The 25,018-nt window shown below is 35.8% G+C and overlaps 1 protein-coding gene across 6 annotated transcripts in view; it reads left to right on the forward strand.

The window, feature by feature from the left end:
- Positions 1 to 24,298, forward strand: part of INTU (inturned planar cell polarity protein) — a 72,686-nt gene extending 48,388 nt beyond the window's left edge. For 4 of the 6 annotated variants that reach the window (XM_055275847.2, XM_063637518.1, XM_055275850.2 and 1 more), the window contains exons 9-16: positions 7,582 to 7,635; positions 11,797 to 11,859; positions 13,170 to 13,391; positions 14,079 to 14,561; positions 16,148 to 16,245; positions 18,474 to 18,663; positions 21,475 to 21,632; positions 23,857 to 24,298. In XM_055275847.2, the coding sequence (XP_055131822.1) occupies positions 7,582 to 7,635; positions 11,797 to 11,859; positions 13,170 to 13,391; positions 14,079 to 14,561; positions 16,148 to 16,245; positions 18,474 to 18,663; positions 21,475 to 21,632; positions 23,857 to 23,968 (1,380 nt within the window). In that variant the 3' untranslated portion in view covers positions 23,969 to 24,298. Of the gene's footprint in view, positions 1 to 7,581; positions 7,636 to 11,796; positions 11,860 to 13,169; positions 13,392 to 14,078; positions 14,562 to 16,147; positions 16,246 to 18,473; positions 18,664 to 21,474; positions 21,633 to 23,856 lie in introns of those variants that run through there. The other 2 variants (XM_055275849.2, XM_063637519.1) reach the window with 2 other exon arrangements.
- The last annotated feature ends 720 nt before the right edge of the window (positions 24,299 to 25,018 follow it).

Here is a 25,018-nt window from a genome sequence, read left to right on the forward strand (position 1 = left end):
CTTTTGAGAATTGTCTGTTCATCTCCTTAGCCCACTTTTTGATGGGATTGTTTGTTTTTTTCTTGCTGATTTGTTTGAGTTCCTTGTAGATTCTGTGTATTACTCCTTTGTCAGATGTATAGATTGTGAAGATTTTCTCCCACTCTGTGGGGTGTTAACTCTGATGATTATTTATTTTGCTATGCAGAGACTTTTTAGTTTAATTAAGTCCCATCTATTTATCTTTGTTTTTGTTGCATTTGCTTTTGGGTTCTTGGTCATGAAGTCTTTGCCTAAGCCAATGTCTAGAAGGGTTTTTCCAGTGTTATCTTCTAGAATCTTTATGGTTTCACATCTTAGATTTAAGTCTTTGATCCATCTTGAGTTGATTTTTGTATAAGACTGAGAGATCAGGATCCAGTTTCATTCTTCCACATGTGGCTTGCCAACCACCCCAGCACCATTTGTTGAATAGGATGTCCTTTCCCCACTTTGTGTTTTTGTTTACTTTGTCAAAGATCAGTTGGCTGTAAGTATTTGGCTTTATTTCTGAGTTCTCTGTTTTGTCCCATTGTTCTATGTGCCTAATTTTTATACCATGCCATTTTGGTGACTATGGCTTTATATTAGAGTTTGAAGTTGGGTTAATGAGATGCCTCCAGACTTTTTTTGCTTAGTAATGCTTTGGATGTGAGGGCTCCTTTTTGGTTCCAAATATTAATTTTAGGATTCATTTTTCTAGTTATGTGGAGAATGATGGTGGTATTTTGATGGAAATTGCACTCAATTTGTAGATTGCTTTTGGCAGTATGGCCATTTTCATAATATTGATTCTACCCATCCATGGGCATGGGATGTGTTTCCATTTGTTTATGTCGTCTATGATTTCTTTCATGAGTGTTTTGTAGTTTTCTTTGTAGAGGTCATTCACCTCCTTGGTTCAGTATATTCCTAAGTATTTTTTTGCAGCTATTGTGAAAGGAGTTGAGTTCTTGATTTGACTCTCAGTTTGGTCACTGTTGGTGTATAGCAGAGCTACTGATTTGTGTACATTAATTTGGTATCCTGAAACTTTGCTGAATTCATTTAGCAGATCTAGGTGCTTTTTGGATGAGTCTTTAGGGTTTTCTAGGTATACAGTCATATCATTAGCAAACAGTGACAGTTTGACTTCTTTACTTATTTAGATGCCCTTTTTTTTCTCTCGTCTGATTTCTCTGGCTAGGACTTTGAGTACTGTGTTGAATAGAAGTGGTGAAAGTGGGCATCCTTGTCTTGTTCCACTTCTCAGGAGGAATGCGTTCAACTTTTCACCATTCAGTATAATATTGGCTGTAGGTTTGTCATAGGTGGCTTTTATAACCTTAAGGTATGTCCCTTGTTTGCTGATTTTGCTGAGGGTTTTAATCATATAAGGATGCTGGATTTTGTCAAATGCTTTTTCTGCATCTATTGAGATGATCATGTGATTTTTGTTTTAAGTTCTGTTTATGTGGTGTATCATTTATTGACTTATGTATGTTGAACCATCCCTGCATTCCTGGTATGAAACCCACTTGATCATGGTGGATTATCTTTTTTATATGCTATTGGATTTGGTTCACTAGTATTTTGTTGAGGATTTTTGCACCTATGTTCATCAGGGATATCATTGTGTACTTTTCTTTTTCTGTTATGTCCTTCCCTGGTTTGGGTGTTAGGGTGATACTGACTTCATACAATGGTTTAGGTAGGATCCCTCTTTTTCTGTCTTTCAGAATAGTGTCAGTAGGATTGGTACCAATTCTTTTTTGAATGTCTGATAGAATTTATCTGTGCGTCTGTCTGGTCCTGGACTGTTTTTGTTGGCAGTTTTTCCATAACCATTTCAATCTCACTACTTGTTATTTGTCTGTTCAGAGATCCTATGTCTTCCTTGTTTAATCTAGGATGGTTGTATATTTCCAGGAATTTATCCATCTCTTTTAGGTTTTCTAGTTTATGCACTTAAAGGTGTCCATAGTAGGCTTCAGTAATCTTTTGTATTTCTGTGGTATCAGTTGTAATATCTCCCATTTCATTTCTAATTGAACTTATTTGGATCTTCTCTCTTTCCTTGGTTGATCTTTCTAATGTTCTATCAATTTTATATATCTTTTCAAAGAACCAGATTAGTTTAATGAAGTCTAGCTTATCAGTTTCATGGATTGTGGTTTCGGTGTTGTCTCTAAAAAGTTAGTGTCACACCCAGTGTCATCTAAATTTTCTCCCATGTTCTAGGAATTTTATAGTTTAGCATTTTACATTTAGACGTATGATCCACTTAGAGTTAATTTTTGTGAAGGGTGTATGGTGTGTGTCTAGATTGATATTTTTTATATGAGTGCCCAGTTGTTCTAGCACCATTTGTTGAAAAGACCATCTTTGCTCTTTACATTGTATTTGTTCGTTTGTCAAAGATCAGTTGACAGTATTTATGTGGGTATATTTGTGGACTCTCTGTTCCATTGACATATTTGTCTGTTCTTTCACCAATAATACAATGTCTTGATTACTGTAGGTTTATATTAAGTCTTAAAGTAGGATAGTATCAGTCCCCAGACCTTGTTCTCCTCATTCAATATTGTACTGGCTATTCTTTGTCTTTTGCTTCTCCATATAAACTTTAGAATACCTTGTTGGAATTTTGATTGGGATTGCATTGAATATATAGATCAAGTTATGAAGAACTGACATCTTGACAATATTGAGTCTTCCTATCCATGAACATGGAATATCTCTCCATTTGTTTAGCTCTCCTTTGATTTCCTTTATCAGAGTATGGTAGTTTTCCTCATACAGATATTGTATATACTTTGTTAAATTTATAACTAAGTATATTTTATTTTGGGGAGTGCTAAGGTACACGGTATTGTGTTTTTAATTTCAAATTCCACTTATTCATTGCTGGTATATAGGAAAGCAATTGACTTTTATGCTGGGGTGCAGTGGCTCATGCCTGTAATCCCAGCACTTTGGGAGGCTGAGATGGGTGGATCACCTGAGGTCAGAAGTTCAAGACCAGCCTGGCCAACATGGTGAAACCCCACCTCTACCAAAAAATACAAAAATAAGCCGAGTGTGGTGGCACATGCCTGTAGTCCCAGCTACTCAGGAGGCTGAGGTGGGAGAATCACTTGAATCTGGGAAGTGGAGGCTCCTTATATACTGATGCAGTATATAGGGTTAATATAGAAAATTGTAATATATAAGATTGTGTCAATTCTTTCAGATTTTCTGTGTAAACAATCATGTCATCTGTGAACAAAGACAGTTTATTTCTTCCTTCCCAATCACGTATTTCATGTTCTTGCCTTATTGCATTAGCTAGGCCTCCCACTATGATGTTGAAAAGGAGTGGTGGTAGGGGACATCCTTGCCCCTTTCTGATCTTAGGAAATATCTCATTTTTCACCATTAAGTATGAAGTTAGCTGTAGGTTTTTTGTAGATATTCTTTATCAAGATAAAGAAGTTTCCCTCTATTCCTAGTATACTAAGAGTTTTTATCATGAAGGGGTATTGGATTTTATCAAATGCTTTTTCTGCATATATTGATAGAATCATGTGATTTTTTTTTAAGCCCATTGATCTGATGGATTACATTAACTGGTTTTTGAATGTCAAACCTGCCTTGCATACCTGGGATAAATCTCCCTTGGCTGTAGTGTGTATTTCTTTTTAGACATTGTTGGATTCCCTCTGCTAATATTTTATTGGAGGTTTTTGAATCTATGTTCATGAAAGATTCTGGCCTGTCAATTTTTTTTGTTTTTTTCTTATAATGTCTTTGTCTGGTTTTAGTATTAGGGTAATGCTGACCTCATAGAATGAGTTAGGAAGTATTCCCTCTGTTTCTGTCTTCTGAAAGAAATTATAGAGAATTGGTATAATTTCTTACTTAAATGTTTGGTAGAATTCACCAGTCTACCCATCTGGTCCTGGTGCATTCTGCTTTTGCAAGTTGATTAATTACTGATTCAATTTCTTTAATAAGTATAGACCACTTTATAGTATCTGTTTCTTCTTGTATCTTTCAAGGAATTTGTCCATTCCATCTAGGTTATCAAATTTGTGAGCATGGGGTTGTTTACAGTGTTCTTCTTCTATCCTTTTAATGTCCCTGGACTCTGTACTAATGCCCCCACTTTCATTTCTGGTATTAGTAATTTGTGTCCTCTCTATTTTTATCTTAGTTAGGCTAGAGGCTTATAGATTTTATTGATTTTTTTCAAAGAAACAGCTTTTCGTTTCATTGATTTTTCTCTATGGCTTTCCTGTTTTCAGTGTCATTGATTTCTCCTCTAAGTTTTATTATTTCTTTTCTTCTGCTTATTTTAGATTTAATTTGCTTTTTGTTCTAGTTTCTTAAAATAGAAACTTAGATTATTGATTTTAGATATTTCTTCTTTTTTAATATATGCATTTAATGCTATAAATTTCCCCCGAGCACCACTTTTGCTGCACCATATAAGTTTTGATAAGTTGTGATTTCATTTTTTTAGTTCAAAATATTTTTAAGACCTTTACTTTATACTGAAACATTCTGAGACATGAGAGTAAATTATTAAACCTCACTGTTTTAGACCAATAAAGCCCTATCAGTTTAAATTGCCAATTACTTCATTTAAGGCAGTATAGCACAGCAGTTTAATAGTCAAGATTCTCTACTCAGTGTATTTTAAAATTTCAACTTGAACAGTAGTTACGTGAACTTAATAAGTTCTTTTTCCTTAATGGCTTCATTGAGATATTTCACATATCATAGAATTTTCCAATTTAAAATGTACAATCCAACATTTTTTAGCCTGTTCACAGAGCTGCCTAACCATCGCCACAATCAATTTTAGAACATTTCACCATCTAATAAAGAAATTCCGTGACCATTAATAGTTATTATTTACTTCTGTCTTTCCTCTCCCAATTTCTTCTTCTCCCTACCCCTCCAGCCCCAGGCAGTCATTTGCATAGTTTTCATTTCTGTAAGCTTACCTGTTCTAAATATTTTTTTTAAATTTGACTCCTCTTATCTGTGATTATATATCCTTTGACCAACATTTCCTCACTTACCCTCTCCCCTAACTACCCAAGCCTTTGGTAATCACCATTCTACTCTCTCCTTCCGTGATACCAGCTTTTTTAGGTTCCACATATGAGTGAGATCATGTGGTAGTTGTCTTTCTGCGACTGGCTTATTTCATTTAACATAATGCCCTCTATGTTCATCTGTGTTGTCATAAATAACAGGATTTTGTTCTTTTTATGGCTGAATAGTATTCCATTATGTATATATGGCACATTTTCTTTATCCATTCATCTGTTGATGAACACTTAGGTTGATTCCATTTCTCTTGAGATTTCTCATTGTATTAAAAATAGTAGGATTTACTGAGTATGTATCTTCTAATGGAAAATATTAAGGAATTTAATGCCTTAAGAAATCTAGTTAAAGGCCAGGCATGGTGGCTTATGCCTGTAATCCCAGCACTTTAGGAGGCTGAGGCAGACAGATCACCTGAGGTCGGGAGTTCGAGACCAGCCTGACCAACATGGAGAAGCCCCGTCTCTACTGAAAATACAAAATAAGCTGAGTGTGGTGGTGCATGCCTGTAATCCCAGCTATTTGGGAAGCTGAGGCAGGAGAATCACTTGAACCCGGGAGGCGGAGGTTGCGGTGAGCCGAGATCACGCCATTTCACTCCAGCCTGGGCAACCAGAGCGAAACTATGTCCACAAAAGAAATCTAGTTAAAAACGTGTATGAGGCCAGCCACGGTGGCTCACACCAGTAATCTCAGCACTTTGGGAGGCCGAGGTGGGCGGATCACAAGGTCAGGAGATCGAGACCATCCTGGCTAACACGGTGAAACCCCATCTCTACTAAAAATACAAAAAATTAGGCGGGCGTGGTGGCGGGCGCCTATAGTCCCAGCTACTCGGGAGGCAGAGGCAGGAGAATGGTGTGAACCTAGGAGGCGGAGCTTGCAGTGAGCCAAGATTGTGCCACTGGCACTCCAGCCTGGGCAACAGAGGGATACTCCGTCTCAAAAAAAAAAAAAATCGTGTGTGAGGTAACTTATGCCTGGCAATTTTAGGTGGAAATAGTTATTTTTGCTTGTTTATTTTTAAAAACAAACTAAATAGTTATTTTTAACTTGGAAAAAACTTACTTGTTCCAGGTTTAGTATATGATGAGGTCTTACTTTAGTTTTTCTTACCAGGTATTTGAGAATTTCCTCATTTTGATGTTTTTTTTTTTTAATCATATTTTCCTAGGGTACAGTGAAATAATTAAGAGAAAAGATATTTGTATGTTTTCGTTTAAGGAATATAAACAAACATATATATTAATCTTGTACATTAATTAGCCTGTAGAGTTTAGTAGCAGGAATAGCAACTCATTGAACAGTTTCTGAGATCAAATACCACAAATTGGTAATTTTTTGTCCTGTGGTTTTTCACAAGACAGACTAAGAGCCACAAAAAAACGGAACCTGAAGTATTTGCTAAATGCAGAAAAATGTAGGTCACCAATGAGTAATAACTCATACTGTGTGAAAAGCATTGAAAGGCATGACTAATATTTCAAAAGCTTTTGTCATCTCAGTAAGACACAGTTAGTGTGTCAAACAGTCCTGCAGAGAGTGTCTTGGCCTTTAAAGAAAAAAATACTCTCTGGGAGGCGGATTGCAGTGAGCTGAGATCACGCCACTGCACTCCAGCCTGGGCGACAGAGCAAGATTCCGTCTCAAAAAAAAAGGGATTCTTATTCACAAATAGCATGTATGCTACAAAATTCAGTTGCCAATAGTTTTGATTTATATATATATTTGTATTATAGATTAAACTTCAGATTAAACTTATTCTGTTTTTAAATTTGGAATGCTTCAAAGAAGAACAAAGGTGATACATGAAAGAGTTCAGGCAATTTCCATAGAAACAAAACCCAAATCCTAATAAGAGATTTTTTTTCTAATAACTCTGTGGGGTAGTTGAACTGTGCCAGATGCCAGAGGAACACTTGCCTTCGTGTTTTAATCTAGGAATAAAGATTGACAACCCTTGAACGCAAAACATTGTGTCCAGGAGAAAGACAGGGAAGAATGTTGATATTTTTTAAGAATCCAGCTATTGAGTAATGTGCAAGAAATGGAGAAACGAGAAAACTCAAAATAAGTTGGCTACTTTAAGACTGATTGTCATTTTCTTCTACAAAATCAAAAGGGTTAAATTAATTTCTAACTTAAAACTGGAAAGCAATTTTTGAAGCTCATAAATTTACTATGCATTGAATATATGTGAAGACCATTTTGCAGTTGAGATTTAGTTGAAATATGCTATGTTAAATGAGTAAGTTGTTTTATATTTGCAAAGCTTAAAAACAATATGTTAAACAAGTAAACTGTTTTACAACAGCAAAGCTTAAAAACAATATGTTCCATTTTGAGACATTTCCTAAGTAACACAAAGGAGAAAGACACTCAATTTTTCAAGTAGTAATTAAGCACTTTTTATATGGCCATTACTAAAAAAGTAACTAATACGAGTCAAATATTTATGTTACTTTTTTTTTTTTTTTAACATAGATGGAATTAGACATGGCATTAAGTGACTTGGAGGCTGCAGATTTTGCAGAACTGGTAAGAGAAGGAGGGAGTTTTATAAAAGGCTCAATGTTGAGTTCTTATTTTGTATACCAGTCATTATTCTAAATATTTACCAAGTGGATATACAATAATCTTGAAGTACACATTAGGCCTCTGTTTTGACAGTGACAAAATCTATTTTGCTTGCCTTAGGATTTTCTACTCAGTTGAAACAGTTGTTACACAATGTATATTATGGGATTAAAAATGATTAATTACACTGGTGTCACTAAGAACTAAGCTTTTGAGGAAAATAAATATAGATGTAATACTGATTAAGTTAAATAAGAACCCTGCAGAGCTGTACTTAAATTGGAAGTCTCAATATGGTTTTTAATCTTTTAATTATTGTATTTCCTAGCTATGTCCAATGAAAAGGCCTAGCAATAGTGACCATCGCAGTAGCAATAAGTACCACTAATACCCAGACCATGGTGTATAAATAACATTTCTCACCAAAAGGAACCAGTACTCCTCAAGAATTGGCTCATTCAAAATTGGGGCTGAAAATGCACAAGATAAGTCTGAGAACATCTTGTCATATCAGAAATTCAGAAAGCTTTCCAAAAATTAATAGGGTTATAGTAGAACTCAAATTGTCATGAGACAACTTGAAGAGGCTCCCTGTTGAACATCTATAAGGAAATACCTACAACAGATTGAAACACATCAGATATGTATAAGTTCATGAGTGCATAATGATACTAAAAAAAAAAAAAGGAAACTTACTAGTCAACTTTGGAGAATATGAGGGCACTAACTTGTTTTTGTGAAAACTGTTAAATGAAGAAAAATCAGACATTTATCCTGCCCTTCTTGTCTAAACCATACGTCAAGTTTACCAAACAGAGGTGAAGGAGAGCTGCTTTTTATGAAAGTAGTCTAACTGAAATGTCAAGAAAGACTGACAGAATTGGAATATCATCATTTTGCAGTCCCTCAATGAATTAATGGATCTAGGCAATGGTCATCAATAGCTATTAATATCACAAACAGAAAAACAGTAGATAATATGTTGTTCCTGATGGAAGCACACAGACCACCTATAAAATATGCTTGATGAGGCCTCAAGATCGAACTACCAACTTATAGGAAATACCACTGAAAAGGAGGCATGTTAAATGACCCCATTTTCGGAAGAGAGGTTGCAGTCAGCAAAATCCAGACTGGCAAATACTGCAGGACAGTTTCTTCTCCAAATAAATTAGAAAAGGTTAGTGTGAGGTGGGGGAGAAGGGAGAGAAGTTGAGAGAGAACTCAGTTACCAGAGACTGCATATTATCAACCAAGTGTATGTATGTCCTGTCTTAGATCCTAATTCAAACAAACTTTTAAAAATATCTATGAGACAACGAATCTCATAGATGAGGCTGAATCTATTCATAAGTCTCATACATTCAAGGAAATGTAAACACTAATGACTGGGTATTAGATGAAAATAATTCTTTATATTGTGATAATGGTATGATTATATATATTTTAAGATTCCTTCTGTTTTATACATACATTCTGAAGTGTTTACAGATGAAATGATATAATATCTGGGATTGGTTTTGAAATAATTCAGCAGGAGGAAGGGAAGATGATGATACAGATGAAACAAGATAAGCCATGGACTGGTCATAGTTAAACCTGAGTGATGATAGCTATACAGGAACTAATTATACAATTCCCTTTTTGTATACACTAAAATTCTTAGTAATAAAAATTCTTCTACAAAGTAAATGGGAAGTAAGGAGGTAAAAGCCATGAGGTGTGGATTATTCTCAAGAAGATTGCCAGTGAAAGTGGGAGGAGTATGTTAGCTTGAAGGGGTAACTGAGTTTTAACAAACACCCTGAACAAATGGAAGGGTGTTTTGTCTGTAAAAATAATAGAAATTTAGGCATGGTAAACTCTTATGGCTCATAATTTTTTGAGTAATGGAAAATGTTTAGATGGATATTAACTATTAGGAGCAGTTCAGCTCTAAAGTATTAAAATATCTGGTTTTTGGAACTTACATCCAAAATGTTTAATTTAAAAATCTAATTCCTGTCTTTATAGAACACTATTTTAATGAGCAGTGGAGTTAACAATATTTTCTATGGTTAAAAAATAATCTATTGGGATTCCTTAGATACAGTAAAAAAAAAAGAAAACCATAATTCATAAGAGAAAAAATGGATAAATTGAGAATGTAAAATGGTACAACTACTTTGGAAGACAGTTTGGCAATTTCTTAATAACCTAAACATATACCTACCATATAATTCAACCAGTCTGTTCCTATCTTTTTAAACCAAGAGAACTGAAAGCATATGTAATACAAAGACCTATATACAAAGCAACTTTATTTGTAATAGCCAAAAAGTGGAAACAACTCAAATAACTTAACTGTCCATCAGCAGGTGTGAATACCAAAACAAATTCTGGTATATCCAGGAATGGACTACTACTCAGAAAAAAAGTTGGTGTAGGGAGGTGTTGAGGGAACTGTTCTACATCTCGATTTTGGTGGCACTTACATAGCTATATGCATTTGTCAAAACTCACAGAACACTTCACATTGAATTTTGCCTTTAAAAAAATATGAAAATAAGGATCTATTCTACACTTTTGGTGAAATTAGATTAAAGATTTAATCTTATATCCTAATGCTGTGTTTTCCTTAGTTTTTAAAAAATATTATTAAGGTATAATTTATGTTCAGTAAGTTCTTCTGTCACCTTTATAGTCAACCCCTCTCCATACCCCCAACCTCTGGCAATCACTGATCTGTGTTCTGTCCCCATGATTTTGCCTTTTCCAGGATGTCATATAAAGTGAATCATCCTGCTCAGCCTGGCCCTAATGCTGCTCTTGGTTGCTCAGCACACCTCCTTTTACCTTCTCATACCTGGGCATCCCTGCCCTATTCAGCCCCACAGTTCCCAACTATTTGGTTCCTGCTCCAGGGTCGGGCCTCTGACAGCCCCTTTGAATAAACCAGACACTCCACATGTGTCTTGAGAATTTAAATAAATAAATAATCATACAGTAGGTAATTTTTGTGTCTGGCTTTAACTTAGCATAAATGGATTTAAGATTCATTCCTGCTATTGTACAGGCAGTTCAGTCCTTAATATTGCTGAATAGTAGTATTCCATCATATACATGTATCACAATTTGTTTATCCATTCCCAATTGAGGAATAGCTGGGTTATTTCCAGTTTTTAGTTTTCTTTAGGTTTCACTGGGTTTTTTAAAAAGAAAAAAAACTTATAGAAGTAATGTCGTATACGGGGTGAAGCTCCAAGCATGGTTATTAAAAGCAAATACCTTCACTTATCCCTTTCTCTCACTTCCATCCCCAGGTGTAACTGCTCTTATGGATTGGAATGTTTCCTTCCAGACCTTTTTCCATATACGTACATTCCCACACACAAACCAACACACATGTATATAGTTGGTGGGGATGCTATTTTTAACAAAAATCAGATGATAACGTATATTTTGTTCTGCAGCTTGCCTTCTTTGCTGAGCAGTGTATCCTAAAACCTTTTATGCCTGCTCGTATAGATCAATCATATTTTTTAGCATATGTATGATATTCTGTGGTATATCTAGTTTTACTGGCCATTCCTTCATTGTTGAATTTCATGTTATCTCTAATTTTTCCATATTACAAATAATCGAACTGTTAACTTTTTATATAAAAATCATGATTCCACTGTTTGAGTGTTCCTGTAGATTTCTAGAAGTAGAATTACTCAGAGGGTATATAGACTTAATTTTTTTTTACATACCACTCAGTTGCTTGCAAATAGGTTGCATCAATTAGTCCTTTCAAAAATAGCTTATGGTAATATTGGATACTGTAGATGATGTAGAATAAAAGTTTTTTGTCCTAAAAAGATATGTTGTAAGAAATCCCTCATAGAGTGACAGATTTTATGTTCTTAATGTCTCTAATCAAGCATCTTAAAAGAATAAAAAATAAGATTGTTCTCAGTGAAGTAAACATATGCATATTATATTTCATCCTAATACTCTGCTTATTGATTTCTAAAGGTGGCACTATGAAAAGTTTAGTTACTAAAGAATATAATTTTCATTTTAACTATTATAGCTTAATTGGAATTTTTATCACAAAAAAAATAAAAATGTAAAATCCACTATGAATTTTTCCCCCAGTCCGAAGATTACTATGACATGAGGCGGCTGTATACAATTTTGGGGTCTTCTCTATTTTACAAGGTAAGTTGAAGCTTGAAGTCTAAATGTCCAGCTGCTGTATAAACAGACCTAAATTTTCAAAACTTTTACAAACATGAAAAATACATTTATCTCTTTTCTTTTAAATGTAGGTACCATAAGATTAAGATCTTTCTTATTTTAGAGACAGGGTCTCGATCTGCCACCTAGGCTGAAGTGCAGGGTACAATCATAGCTCACTGCAACTTCCAATTTCTGGGCTTAAGCAATTCCCAAGCTCAAGCAATCCTCCTGCCTTGGCCTCTCAAAGTACTGGGATTACAGGCGTGGGCCACCATGCCTGACCAGATTAAGACCTTAAAACAAGATTTGCATCTACATACTTGTAAATATAATAAATATTTATGGTTTCATTGCATTCTAAAGCATTTATAAAGTATTACAAATGCGGACAGGAGAAGCAATACTCAAAGAACCAAGTTTGTAAGAGAGAAGAACAATATTTTTCTGGATTTCCTTTTGAAAGAGTGTATTTTTTATCCTGTGTTGAAAAGTCAGCTGGGCACAGTGGCTCACACCTGTAATCCCATCGCTTTGGGGGGCCGAGGTGGGCAGATCACCAGAGGTCAGGAGTTCAAGATCAGTCTGTCTAACATAGGAGAAACCCCATCTCTACTAAAAATACAAAAAAAAATTACCTGGGCATGGTGGTGTGTGCCTGTAATCCCAGCTACTCGGGAGGCTGAGGCAGGAGAATGGCGTGAACCCGGGAAGCAGAAGATGCAGTGAGCTGAGTTCGTGCCACTGCACTCCAGCCTGGGTGACAGAGTAAGACTCTGTCCCAAAAAAAAAAAAAATAGTAACCTACATCTTTTAAATAAATCTTATATAACATTTAGTTCATGTCCATGTAAAGCAAAGCATCAAATGAATTTAAGTACTTTTATTTTTAAAAAAGGATTTTTAAACACAATATAAAACCCATCTAACAAAGAAGCAATAGGGAAGGGTGCACAGTGAAAATTAAGTCTCTGTCATGACCCCTGCTTCTTGACTTTCCATTCTCAGAATTCAGTTCTTTTCTAATTTTGTCAAATACTGAAGCTATGCTGTGCAGAAGGCCTCTTGCTTTGTGCTGAAGTCTACCTGTTGGTACACCTTAAGTTATCATTTGAGCTCTACTTTGACCTCAAGAAAAAAAAACATTTACTTTTACTATATCTTCATTTACCCCATTTGAAACTAGAATATTCTAAACCAACGGAAGAAGTGTTTATGAAACTCTTAGAAATATTATGGGACTATTGCTTTATATCACTGGTAGACTTTTGCTCTTTGTGGTTAAATTCAAGGGTTATTTGATATGCAGCCATTTGCCCAAGGATGATCTTATTGATATTGCCGTATACTGTCGCCACTATTGCCTGCTGCCTTTAGCAGCAAAACAAAGAATTGGTCAGTTGATAATATGGAGAGAAGTGTTTCCTCAGCATCACCTCCGACCTTTGGCAGACTCAAGCACTGAAGTCTTTCCGGAACCTGAAGGAAGATATTTTTTGCTAGTTGTTGGCTTGGTAAGTTTACCTCAGCTTCTTTCTTAGGATTTTTCTTCTTTTCTTTTCTTCTTTTCTTTTTTTCTTTTCGGCAAGGGTTGAGGGATGCAGCAGTAGGTAGGTATCTATTGACTGTCTAAATAAATACACAAACAAACATGCTCATGTAAAATTATTAGTATGTCTAATATCAGTATTCAAGGAAATGTTAAATGCCCCCTTATTCCTTTTCTTTTGCATCCATTTAATACTCATGGACAAATATTAATAAAATCTAAGAAAAGATTTTAGCAGGTTTTTAAAGTCTTTTGTTCCCCTTTCTATAGTGGTTTTATCCATCGGCTTGTTTTGGGAGATAGAGGGAGACATGAAAATAATATAGAATCAGAAACAGAATAAATATACAATTGTAGATGAAAGAACTTCCCAGTAACTGAGGCTCTTGACAGCTATCTTAGGGAATTCTGTGTCTCAAAAGAAGTGGTTTGATGGTATATCAAGATAAGGCAATGTAAGATTGTTTTCAACTGAGATCAAGAAGCATTGATAATAACCAAAAAGGAAAGATGAGGGAGGAATTTTTAATAGTCATCACATGATTATGCCATATGCCTGTATGTCTTCGATATTTATAAGTTTATACATGCACATTTTATGTAAATATTTTCATGGTAGCTAAACCTGCATTTGTAATTTTTTTCCCTATAGAAACATTATATGCTATGTGTACTATTAGAAGCTGGAGGTTGTGCATCCAAAGCTATTGGGAGTCCTGGACCAGACTGTATATATGTGGATCAGGTCAAAACAACTCTTCACCAGCTGGATGGAGTAGATTCTCGCATAGATGAACGGCTAGCATCTTCTCCAGTCCCCTGTTTGTCTTGTGCTGACTGGTTCCTTACTGGATCACGTGAAAAAACAGATAGCTTGACCACTTCACCTATTCTCAGTAGGCTACAAGGTACTTCCAAAGTAGCAACTTCTCCAACATGCAGAAGAACCCTTTTTGGTGACTATTCCTTAAAGACACGTAAGCCTAGTCCTTCCCGTAGTAGTGGAGGATCTGACAACGGTTGTGAAGGTGGAGAAGATGATGGCTTTAGCCCCCATACTACACCGGACGCAGTACGGAAGCAAAGAGAATCTCAGGGCTCTGATGGTTTAGAAGAAAGTGGGACCTTGCTTAAGGTGTGTGCTTATTCAAGTGTGTACATTCTGGGACCTAAGTTGTCTCTCCAGTCCTTGTTTTATAATTGCAAGACATTTTTTTTTAGTGGCATACCATTCTTCATTTGACATGGTGGTTATTTCAGTCACTGCTGGCAACCCAATGATTTTGAACCAAAAAGAAAAAGAAATATCAGGCCAGGTGTGGCAGATTGCTAGAGGCCAGGAGTTCAAGACCAGCCTGGCCAATGTGGCAAAACCCAGTCTCTAATAAAATTACAAAAAAATTGCCAGGCATGGTGGTGCACACCTGTGATTCCAGATGCATTGGGAGGCTGAGGCACAAGAATTGCTTAAACCCAGGAGGCAGAGGTTGCAATGAGCCGAGATTTGTGCCACTGCATGATTTGTCACTCCAGCCTGGGTGACAGAGTAAGACTCTGTCTCAAAAAAAAAAAAAAAAAAGAAATATCAAGTAATAAGACAAGAGCCCTTTGACATCCATATCTGTTTAACGGTACTTAGAAATAGGAAAACTTTAATTTCAATTTCCGTGTTCATCTCTTCCCTATTTACAGTGACAACAGAGAGCATCCAAGCTGTGGGGCCTGTTGGGGGCTGATCTGACTAAATAGCCAATGAAATATTCAGCAAAGAGAATCAGAACGCTGTATGTGTGTGTGTGTGTGTGTGTGTGTATGTCTCTGTGTGTATTATCCTATTTTTATAGATTTTAAAATCTGAAACTTTGTAACACTTAAAGATTTAAAAGTTGACTGTAAAGAGGATATTCATTTTTCAGATCATTTTTCCTGATTTTTTCCATGAAAATACCATAAAATATCCAAATGATTATCAAAACATTCACCCTGGGAAGCTTTGTACTTATTCTAGTGATGCTGTCATCTTTCAAAACATTTTTGAAACTTGTCATTTGGGTGGATGGAGGTGACACCAGATGAGGAGTCTGAGAAGGAGCACAAATAAAATATGAAATGCTAGTAGCATGGCATAAATAACCAGATGCAATCTCCTCATACCAAACAATAGAATACTTTTGGACCCCTAAGTGGGGTGTATTTGGAAGTACTTACATCAGTACCATACCTATTATCACAGTCGATGGAATTGGTAGGAAATAGTCTAAAAAGATTTGGACAGATTAAAGAATTACCAAGCCATGAATAGCTCCTAAGAGAAATTGAGTTAACCTTTAAGATTCAGCCGTTCAACAAATGTTGATTGAATACCTACTAAGTGCCAAGGGCCATACTACACAAAGGAGATACAGAGATGAATAAGACACAGCCCCTGACTTTGAGGAGTGCAGAGTCTAGGGAGGGGAGACAAGTATGCATACATAGAAATTTGGTAATGGCTCTGGTAAGAGGTTTTCAGGGAACACCATCATGCCCTCCCAGGACATGACCCTGGGATCCCTGTCAGCCATGGATAAGCCAAGAGGTACAAGTTAGCATCAAAAATATTTAAAGGAAGCATTGCAAATGGTAAGTAGTTCCCTCAGAAGGATGTTTAATTTTTAAATCATTTCTGCTATATGATTCCATTCTTAGATATAAACTGATCTACTTAACTATATTTTTCAGGTCACTAAAAAGAAGTCTACTCTTCCAAATCCATTTCATTTGGGAAACTTGAAAAAGGACCTTCCAGAAAAAGAATTAGAACAGTATAACACAGTGAAGTAAGAAACTTTCTTATTCTTGTTCACTTAAACTCTTTCAGGAAGTTTTACAGTGAGAAAGTACAATTTTATAACATGTATTTTACTCACAAATGTAATTCTGATATGTCTTACATATTAAAGGTAATATCTGTGCTATTTCTTTAATATTTCATTACACATTTAGGAAAATGACCATATTAGTATTATAAAAGAGAAAAACACACAAGGTAATATTTCAAAATGTGAAAGTCCCCCTTTATCTCTCCACAGGTAACCTCCCTTTTGTATATTTAATATAATTTTTAAATTAGAGTTTACTATATTTTAGAGTGTTTGGTGGATGCAGTGGTGTGCTGTCCAGTTACACCTTAGCTCAGGGTATTCCTTCCCAACATTTAAGAATGGTGGCTGCTAATGCCTGACAGCTCCCCTAGCCTTGTTACTCCCCTAGCGGTGTCCTACATGGAAACTTGTTGACTCAGCTAAGGTTACATTCCTCCCTGGGAGGAGCCCACTTCTAATGACTAATAAATAAGTGAGTACAAAGGCTTGGCCCCTTGCCTAAATTGAAGACAACTCTGAAAGGCCAGCCAAGCTTCAGAGTACCCAGTGGTATCGGCTGAGACTTGTTGCCACTGCAGCACAGTTCATCTTCTCCCTCTGCTCAATCCTGCTCAGTCACTACACCCCTACAGCTGTTTTTCCCAAGAGTACTTCCTAATAAGTTTCCTCCCGGCATATCTCACTCTTAGAGTTTGGGTCCCAGGGAACTGGTCCCATAACACTCTCTTTAGAAAATAGATATAATTTCAAACATGCATTGAGTAGGGAATTCTGAGGTAAAAGAAACTGAGTGAGGAGAGAATGTTTAGCAACTTAAACTGTCTGTAATTATTATAATATGAAATGTTACATATTCACTTTTTGTGCACTTATTATGTGGTGACCCGCAGGTCTGCCTGTGCCTTGGCAGGTATTTAATTACGACATCATGTGTGGGATCAACTGGTGTAATAAACTCAATTGCATACTTTTATTTGAACAACTAGACACGTACTAATAGAATTCACACACACACACAGTACAGAGCTACCACATTCTTAATCACCGAAACACTTTACAGTAGGTTCAAATATATGTGTTACAAAGTTGTTAGAAAATTCTTTTTTTCTCAAGTCAAGACAAAAACAAAGTAACTTGTCTGCATAAAATAATACATTAGAAATCTGATGTGTTAAATTTTAGTATTTAATGCCTCCAAATATGAATGTTTAATTTTTTGATAGTTAAACATGATTTTAAGACAAATAAATTGGAACCAAACCTTTTATGGAACCCAAAAGTACCTTCACAAAACTCTAGTCTTCCATTTAACAAAAACTATTGCTCTGAAATTTTATTAACTCCATATCAGAATTTTAAAAATATGTATGTTGTGTTGGCATTGTCTCTAGTAAAAGGAGACTATTTTTTCAAGTTCAATGGTTTAAACATAAATTCACATGTGGTGTAAATCATAGGCTCTCCTATTTTAAAAGGTGCCAAAGATGTGTGTTTATTCTCATTATTGACATGCAAAGATGTTTTCATATGATGTAGTTCATTTTAAAAGCATGATATAAAACAGGATGTAATATATTATCCTAACCTTTTATGCACCTTTGTAAAATACAATATATATAATATATTGAAAATAATATATATAAAACATCTCATTCAGTAACTAAGTCCTACCCATTCTGCATTCCAGTAGTTCTTGAGGAACATCAGTTTGACTATCCTGGTAAAATACTTTAATGCTACTAACTTAAATGTATTTAGTTTGTTGGAAGGTATTTTTATATGTGGTCTACCCTAGACTGATATCTTGTTTATGGCTTATAGCTATCTGGGCCTGACACGAGCTGAATTATTTAATACCAACCATGGAAAAAGAGACAGTTAGCCAATTAGGGTTGTTTAGCAAAGGAATGATTAAGTTACTTGCAAATGAATTGATGTTTACTTATCCTTGCATAACATGCAGTATTTACCTCCATTAAGGGAATTAATCACCCTAGCTTGTACTTCAGTTAAGGATGAAGAGGGAATTAAATGTTTAGCCCAGTTTCCCATCCCTAATTATACTACTAATATGATATTGTAGATAAAAGCTTATAAGAAGTCTACTAAATTCAAAATGAACCAATATTTTAAAATTTACTAAAATTTCTTTTTTCTTCTCTTTGATTTTTTTTCTTTTTAAGACTGACATCTGGTCCTGAGAACACACTTTTCCACTATGTTGCCTTAGAAACAGTGCAAGGAATCTTTATTACTCCTACCCTTGAAGAGGTGGCACAGCTAAGTGGCTCTATCCACCCTCAGCTAATAAAGAATTTCCATCAGTGTTGTCTTTCCATTCGTGCAGTTTTCCAACAGACATTGGTGGAAGAGGTAGGGCACTGCTATAAATACAGTTTTCTGCCAGTTTAATTTCCAGATCTCTAAGCATTCTATTATCTAATCAATATGCCCAGCATTGTTTTCATTTAATTTTTTTTAAATAGTCACTCAATCTAACGTGGGTGCTCAAACAATTATACTCACAGTACTTCAAGGTTTTATTTCATACTGAATTTGATGTCTTGGGTTACTTTTCAGGATATGGTAGACCTGTGTTTTCTACAGCAAAGCAAAATACAGTCATTTGTAATGTAAATTAACCTTCCGTATTTGATATCTGTGACTCAACCATTACTTGAGTAATAATATCTACCAATTGGTTCCTAAAATAACTCTGATAATTCTTTGAGTATTTAGCCAACAGTATAAGGTATTTTGGAATATAATGGATTAAGGCAGGGGTCCCCAACTCCCCTGGGCCACATACCAGTAGCTCTCTGTGGCCTCTTAGGAACCAGGCTGCACAACAGGAGGTGAGTGGCAGGCCAGGGAGCCTTACCGCCTGAGCTCTGCTTCCTATCAAATCAGCAGCGCATAGGAGTGCAAACCCTATTATTGTAAACTGTGCATGTGCGGGATCTAGGCTGTGCACTTCTTATGAGAATCTAATGCCTGATGATCTGAGGTAGAACAGTTTCATCTTGAAACCATCCCTCCCCCAGAAATTGGTCTCCAGTGCCAGAAAGGTTGGGGACCGCTGGGTTAAGGTACAGCTATAGACACAAGACTAATGCAAATTTTTTGGCATTTGGTTGGTTGATTGCTTGCTTGCTTTTCTATCCAGGATGAAGTTTCATTGAATGTTGTTATCTGTTGAATAAATAATAATGCTGTATACAATTACAATATCAGATTATTTAAATGGCAGGAAAAGATAGGTGTTGATTTCCTGAAAAGGATAAAACATACAGCGGTTTACTTGTGACGTTATACAGCCAAAAAACCTCTCTGAAAATGGTTGTAATGTATATAGCAATACATGTGTTAGGGATGCCAAATTTGTGAAGAACTTGGGTTTAAAAGTGGAAGAACATTGGACAAGGAATAAGGAATCCTGGACTGAGCCTCACCTCCTATTTCCTTGGCTATGAAGCAAGTGGGCTGAATTACGTCATCTCTCCAGGTTCATTCAGCAGTAAAATTCTATGTCTTATAGGATTTTTTTTTTGAGTCCTCAGAAATTGTTATTCTGTAAAAATACTGTGTTTGACCATATATTCCTATATGCTTTGGGTTCTTATGCTCCTATTTCCCTTTTTAACGTAACTGATAAATGTTATAAAGGAATATTTCATTTACTTATTTGATAATATTTAGTAATATAAATTAGTTTTCTCCATCTTATTTAAACATTGAGGTACCTACTCTGCACCAGACACTATTCTAGGAACGTGGGATACAACAGTGGACAAAACAAAGTCCCTTCCTTCATGAAGCCTATTTTCTAATGGGGGAAAGAAAAGAATTAGAAAATAGTATGCTGAGAGGAATCAGTGTCAAGCAAAATAATAAAACATGGTAAGGATGAGAGGTGGGAGTGACTATTTTGAAAGGTCTCTCTGATCGTGTCAAGTGATACTTGAACAGAGACCTGAATGAAGTGAGGGAGCAAGCCATGTGGCTCTCTGGGAACAGAGCTTCCAGCAAGGGGAACGGCAAATGCAAAGCTGCAGGGCATTACCGCCTGAGGTCTGCCTCCTGTCAGGTCAGCTGCGGCATTAGATTCTCATAGGAGTGCAAACCCTACTATGAACTGTCCATGCAAGGGATCTAGGTTGCCCACTTCTTATGAGACTCTAATGCCTGATGATCTGAGGTGGAATAGTTTCATCCCAAAACCGTCCCCTAGGGGCTGGGAGAGTGCTGGAGCAGACCGAGTGAGAAGAAAGGGGAAGAAGAGATCACAAAGGTAGCAGGGCCAGCTTATGCATGGCTGGATAGACTATGATAAGGACTTTGGGCTTTGTTCTGAAAGAGATGATACATTCTTGAACAGTTCTGCCCAAATAAGGGACATGATCCGTAATTTTTTTTAAAGGATCACTCAGGGTAGAACAGGAAACAGAATAGCAAGGGTGGAGGCAGGGACCAGTTAGGAGGCTTTCAAAATTCTCAAAGCAAGATTATGGCTTCTGGACTCTGGATATATTTTGGAGGGCAAACCAAAAAGATCTGTTGATGGATTAGATAAAAGCTATGAAGGAAAGAAGAGGATCAAGGATCACTCCACTGTTTGGCCTGAAACTTATAAGAAGTCTTTATAGTCCAAATGAGTCATTGTTTTGCTAATGCTTTAATCAGTATGAAATTTAGAGATTATGGGTCAAAGGAAGACAAAATACTGTTTTAAATATATATATTTTTTCAATTTATGACAGAATTATCTGTTCATTTAGAACACATTTATTAAGCACCTACTATGATCCAGGCACTGCTGGTTTTAAAACACACAAAGAAGATTGCATATTGTCTCTTCCCTGGGGAAAAAAGCTTATAATTTTCTATCTTCCACTGTGGAAGACAGATCTATAAACTGCTAATATAATATAGTGTACATACTAATAATATAGGCCTGTGAACAAAGTGTTCCCTAGAAAAGTCAAGGGACACTTTATCCATGAAGTCTCCTTTAGGATATGGTATTTAAGTATTGAGGAAGGGTAGAAATTTTCCTGCAGATAAGAAGAATGTCATTGCAGGCACTTAAGTATTTGGATCAGCCAATTCAAATTACTCTGTGAAAACATTTTAAGGTAACACTAGTAATACCAGTTAATACTAACAATACTTATTAATTTACAGAAAAAGAAAGGACTAAATAGTGGAGACCATTCAGATTCTGCAAAGTCGGTGTCTTCTCTTAACCCTGTTAAAGAACATGGTGTGTTGTTTGAATGTTCGCCTGGAAACTGGACTGATCAGAAAAAAGCACCACCAGTTATGGCTTACTGGGTAGTAGGGTAAGTGGGAAAAAAAAGTATTTGAAAGTAAAGTGTTAGAAGAGTGAAAGAAAAGTGGTAAAGGAGATTAACATTTTAAAATGTAGGCATGGAATTTTTTATCTAGCTATACTATTTTAATATATTTTATTTTATTTGCTAAGTATCTCCTTTAAATCCCTCCCAAGTATTTTTCTATTGAAAATTATCTTACAAAATTAAATTTCAGTAATACACTGAAAGAATAATTCCACAGTTTTTCTATTCTTCCCTTTTTCCCCTGCTTCCTTCATTTCTTCCCCCTCTCTCCTTTCTTTCCCTTTTTCCATCCTCTCCCTTTTCTTCCCTTCCCCTCTCTCTGCCCCCTGCCACAAGACCATGCCCAATCAGGACCCTGCCCACCTTTGTTTCCATCTCCTGTCTCCTTCCTCTTCCATCCGCTGTGCACCAGCTGCACGAGCACCAATCACATCTTGTTTCTGTTGTTCTTTCTGCATGGGATATTCTATCCCTTGACCTTTGCACTTCTGGATCCTTGATACCTAGACCAGTGCTAACAGGTCATCTTGTCAGAGAAGATCCATTATCTCTTTCCCTCATCAAAGTGGCTACTCAGTTATTCTCTATATGACTCTTTTATTGTTTATTTTCTTGTCCTTCTCCACCCCCCACCCTCATTACAATGTCAGCTTCATGAGGTCAGGAATTGTATCTGTCTTGTCCACCACTGGCACCTGCAACAGTACCTGGCACATAATATAGTCACTTGATAAATATGTGATGGCTGAGTAGGTGAGACTGTGCCTGGAAAATGTGAAACTGATGGTGGGGTGGGTGGGCAGTGGGCGGTATGGCAAACACAGAGACATAGTCATTGCCTCTAAGGACCTTATATCTAGCAGAAGAATGAAACATGCTCAAATATCTATATATTTATATATCTGTATTTATAGATATAGAGAGAAATCTTATATATATGTGTGTGTATACATATATGTAAAATGAATTAGATGATACAACCAAATACTATAGGAATTCTGAGGAGGGGGCAAAATCTAATGAACAAAGATGCGAACAGTGGAAATTATACAGCACAGCAGTGAACAGACTGGTTTGCCAGGATGGTAGAGGAATGACATATACAAAGATTAAGTGAAAGATCAAGTTGGGAACCTAAGTTAGGACCACTGCAGAAGGTTATTTGAGTTGGAGTAAAGGTTGGTGGAGGAAAGGGTACAGAATTAGTTGGGAGTAGGGGTAGTGGACACATACCATGTATATTAAGCTATATGACAGACACTTTACAGACATTATCCAAAGCAGAAATTCCCATGTGCTGGTCCATGGGATTTAGAATCACCTGAGTCACTTGTTAAAATCCGAGATGCCTGGGACCCAGACCTACTAAATCAAAATCTATGAGAGTGGGAATCTGTGTTTTTAGTAAGCTCCTTTGTGATTATCATGTGAACCAGGCTTGGGAACATCAGTGTGAGCTTAATTTCATGTAGTGTAATCAGAGTTGTACTACTGGAAGATTATAAACTGGGAGCAGCCAATGGAATGATGTGCACATGAGAGACTAGAAATGAGAAGACCAGTTAGGCACACATGTAGCTGTTCAATGGAGTGTAAACTACGTTCATGACAATTGGAATAGAAAGAATCAAAAGATGTTGAATTATGATAATGCAGATTTATGCAGAAGAGAAATTTAAGAAAATCAGGCAGAACTATCTCCACTTTAAATAGATCAATTTATATACATTAGTATTGATTAAATAGATTTGAATTTTAACTCTTTGAGAAAACCAAACAAAATTTCAATGTTAATTCCAGTTCAGTTCTATTTGCCAAAAAAAACTACCATATATTTAATGGTTTAATAAAAATTAAACATTAGAAAGTAAAGAGCAATAAAATAATAATTATTGTGCCTGTGATACTAGTGCTATTGCCTTTATTGTAATAACTAGATTTACTATTTAAAAACTGAATGGTATCATAATACATATTGATAAAATAGATTACACTCTAGAGCAATAAAAACTAATTGACCTAAGACATATATTATTTATTTAGAAATAAATCTAGCTGCTTTCTCCCTAGTACAGATTTAGATTCATGGATTTTAAATTTACTACTGATGCTTTCAGAAACAAAAATTAAATTAATTGGACAGTTAGAGTTTTTGTTGTTGTTGTTGTTTTAATTTCTGAAATGAGTGTGTTCTTTTCTTCTGCAGGAGACTTTTTCTTCATCCAAAACCTCAAGAACTTTATGTCTGTTTTCATGACTCAGTCACAGAAATTGCCATTGAAATAGCTTTTAAATTGTTCTTTGGGTTAACCTTGTAGCTGTGCTTTCTTGACGTGTAGAAACACGTGCATAGAGGATCAAACACTGTCAGAAATCAATACACAAAGAGATGAAGTTTAGCTTCTTTTTACTTTTCAATATTGAACGTAATATTGTTAAGTGTTGAGATGAAATGCTGTTGGATTTGATACATTAAATCTTAATGTAATATTTTAAGACTTTTGAGAATATACTTGATTAAAATGTGAAAGAAGGGATTGTTAACTTATTGCTATTTTGGTATATAATGTTAATTTATTGACTAGTTTGAAATAATGTGAAGTGTTTTTTATATAAGATTAATATAGGAAATGTTTATTCTTGAAAAATACCCAATTTGTTGTTTATTTTTCTCAAAATTCATACTGATATCTGGTGAAACAATTATGAAATTGGGAGGAGGTGACCAGGTGCTGTAACTAAGTAGTGCTATGACCATGAGCAAGTTTTTGTACCTCTCTAAGCTCAGAGTTTTCATGTAAAATGAGATGAGTGCATTGAGGTTTCAAAAATACCTCTTAAGTAGAATGTGCTTTTATTTTATTTTAGTTTTAGTTTTAGTTCTGGGTACATGTGCAGGATGTGCAGGTTTGTTACATAGGTAAACGTGTGCCATGGCAGTTTGCTCCACCTATCAACCCATCACCTAGGTATTAAGCCTAGCATGCATTAGCTATTTTTCCTAATACCCTCCCTACCTCCACAACAGGCCCCTTTGTCCATGTGTTCTCATGGTCAGCTCCCATTTATAAGTGAGAACCTACAGTGTTTGGTTTTCTGTTCCTGCATTAGTTTGCTGAGGATAATGGCTTCCAGCTTCATCCATGTCCCTGCAAAGGACATGATCTCATTCCTTTTTGTGGCTGCATAGTATTCCATGGTGTATATGTACCACATTTTCTTTATCCAGTCTATCACTGATGGGCATTTGGGTTGATTCTATGTCTTTGCTATTGTAAATAGTGCTTCAATGAACCTATGTGTGCATGTATATTTGTAATTGAATGATTTATATTCCTTTGGGTATAAACCCAGTAATGGGATTGCTG

The sequence above is a fragment of the Symphalangus syndactylus genome, chromosome 4, assembly GCF_028878055.3.
Source record: "Symphalangus syndactylus isolate Jambi chromosome 4, NHGRI_mSymSyn1-v2.1_pri, whole genome shotgun sequence".
In the NCBI taxonomy this organism is placed as follows: domain Eukaryota; kingdom Metazoa; phylum Chordata; class Mammalia; order Primates; family Hylobatidae; genus Symphalangus; species Symphalangus syndactylus.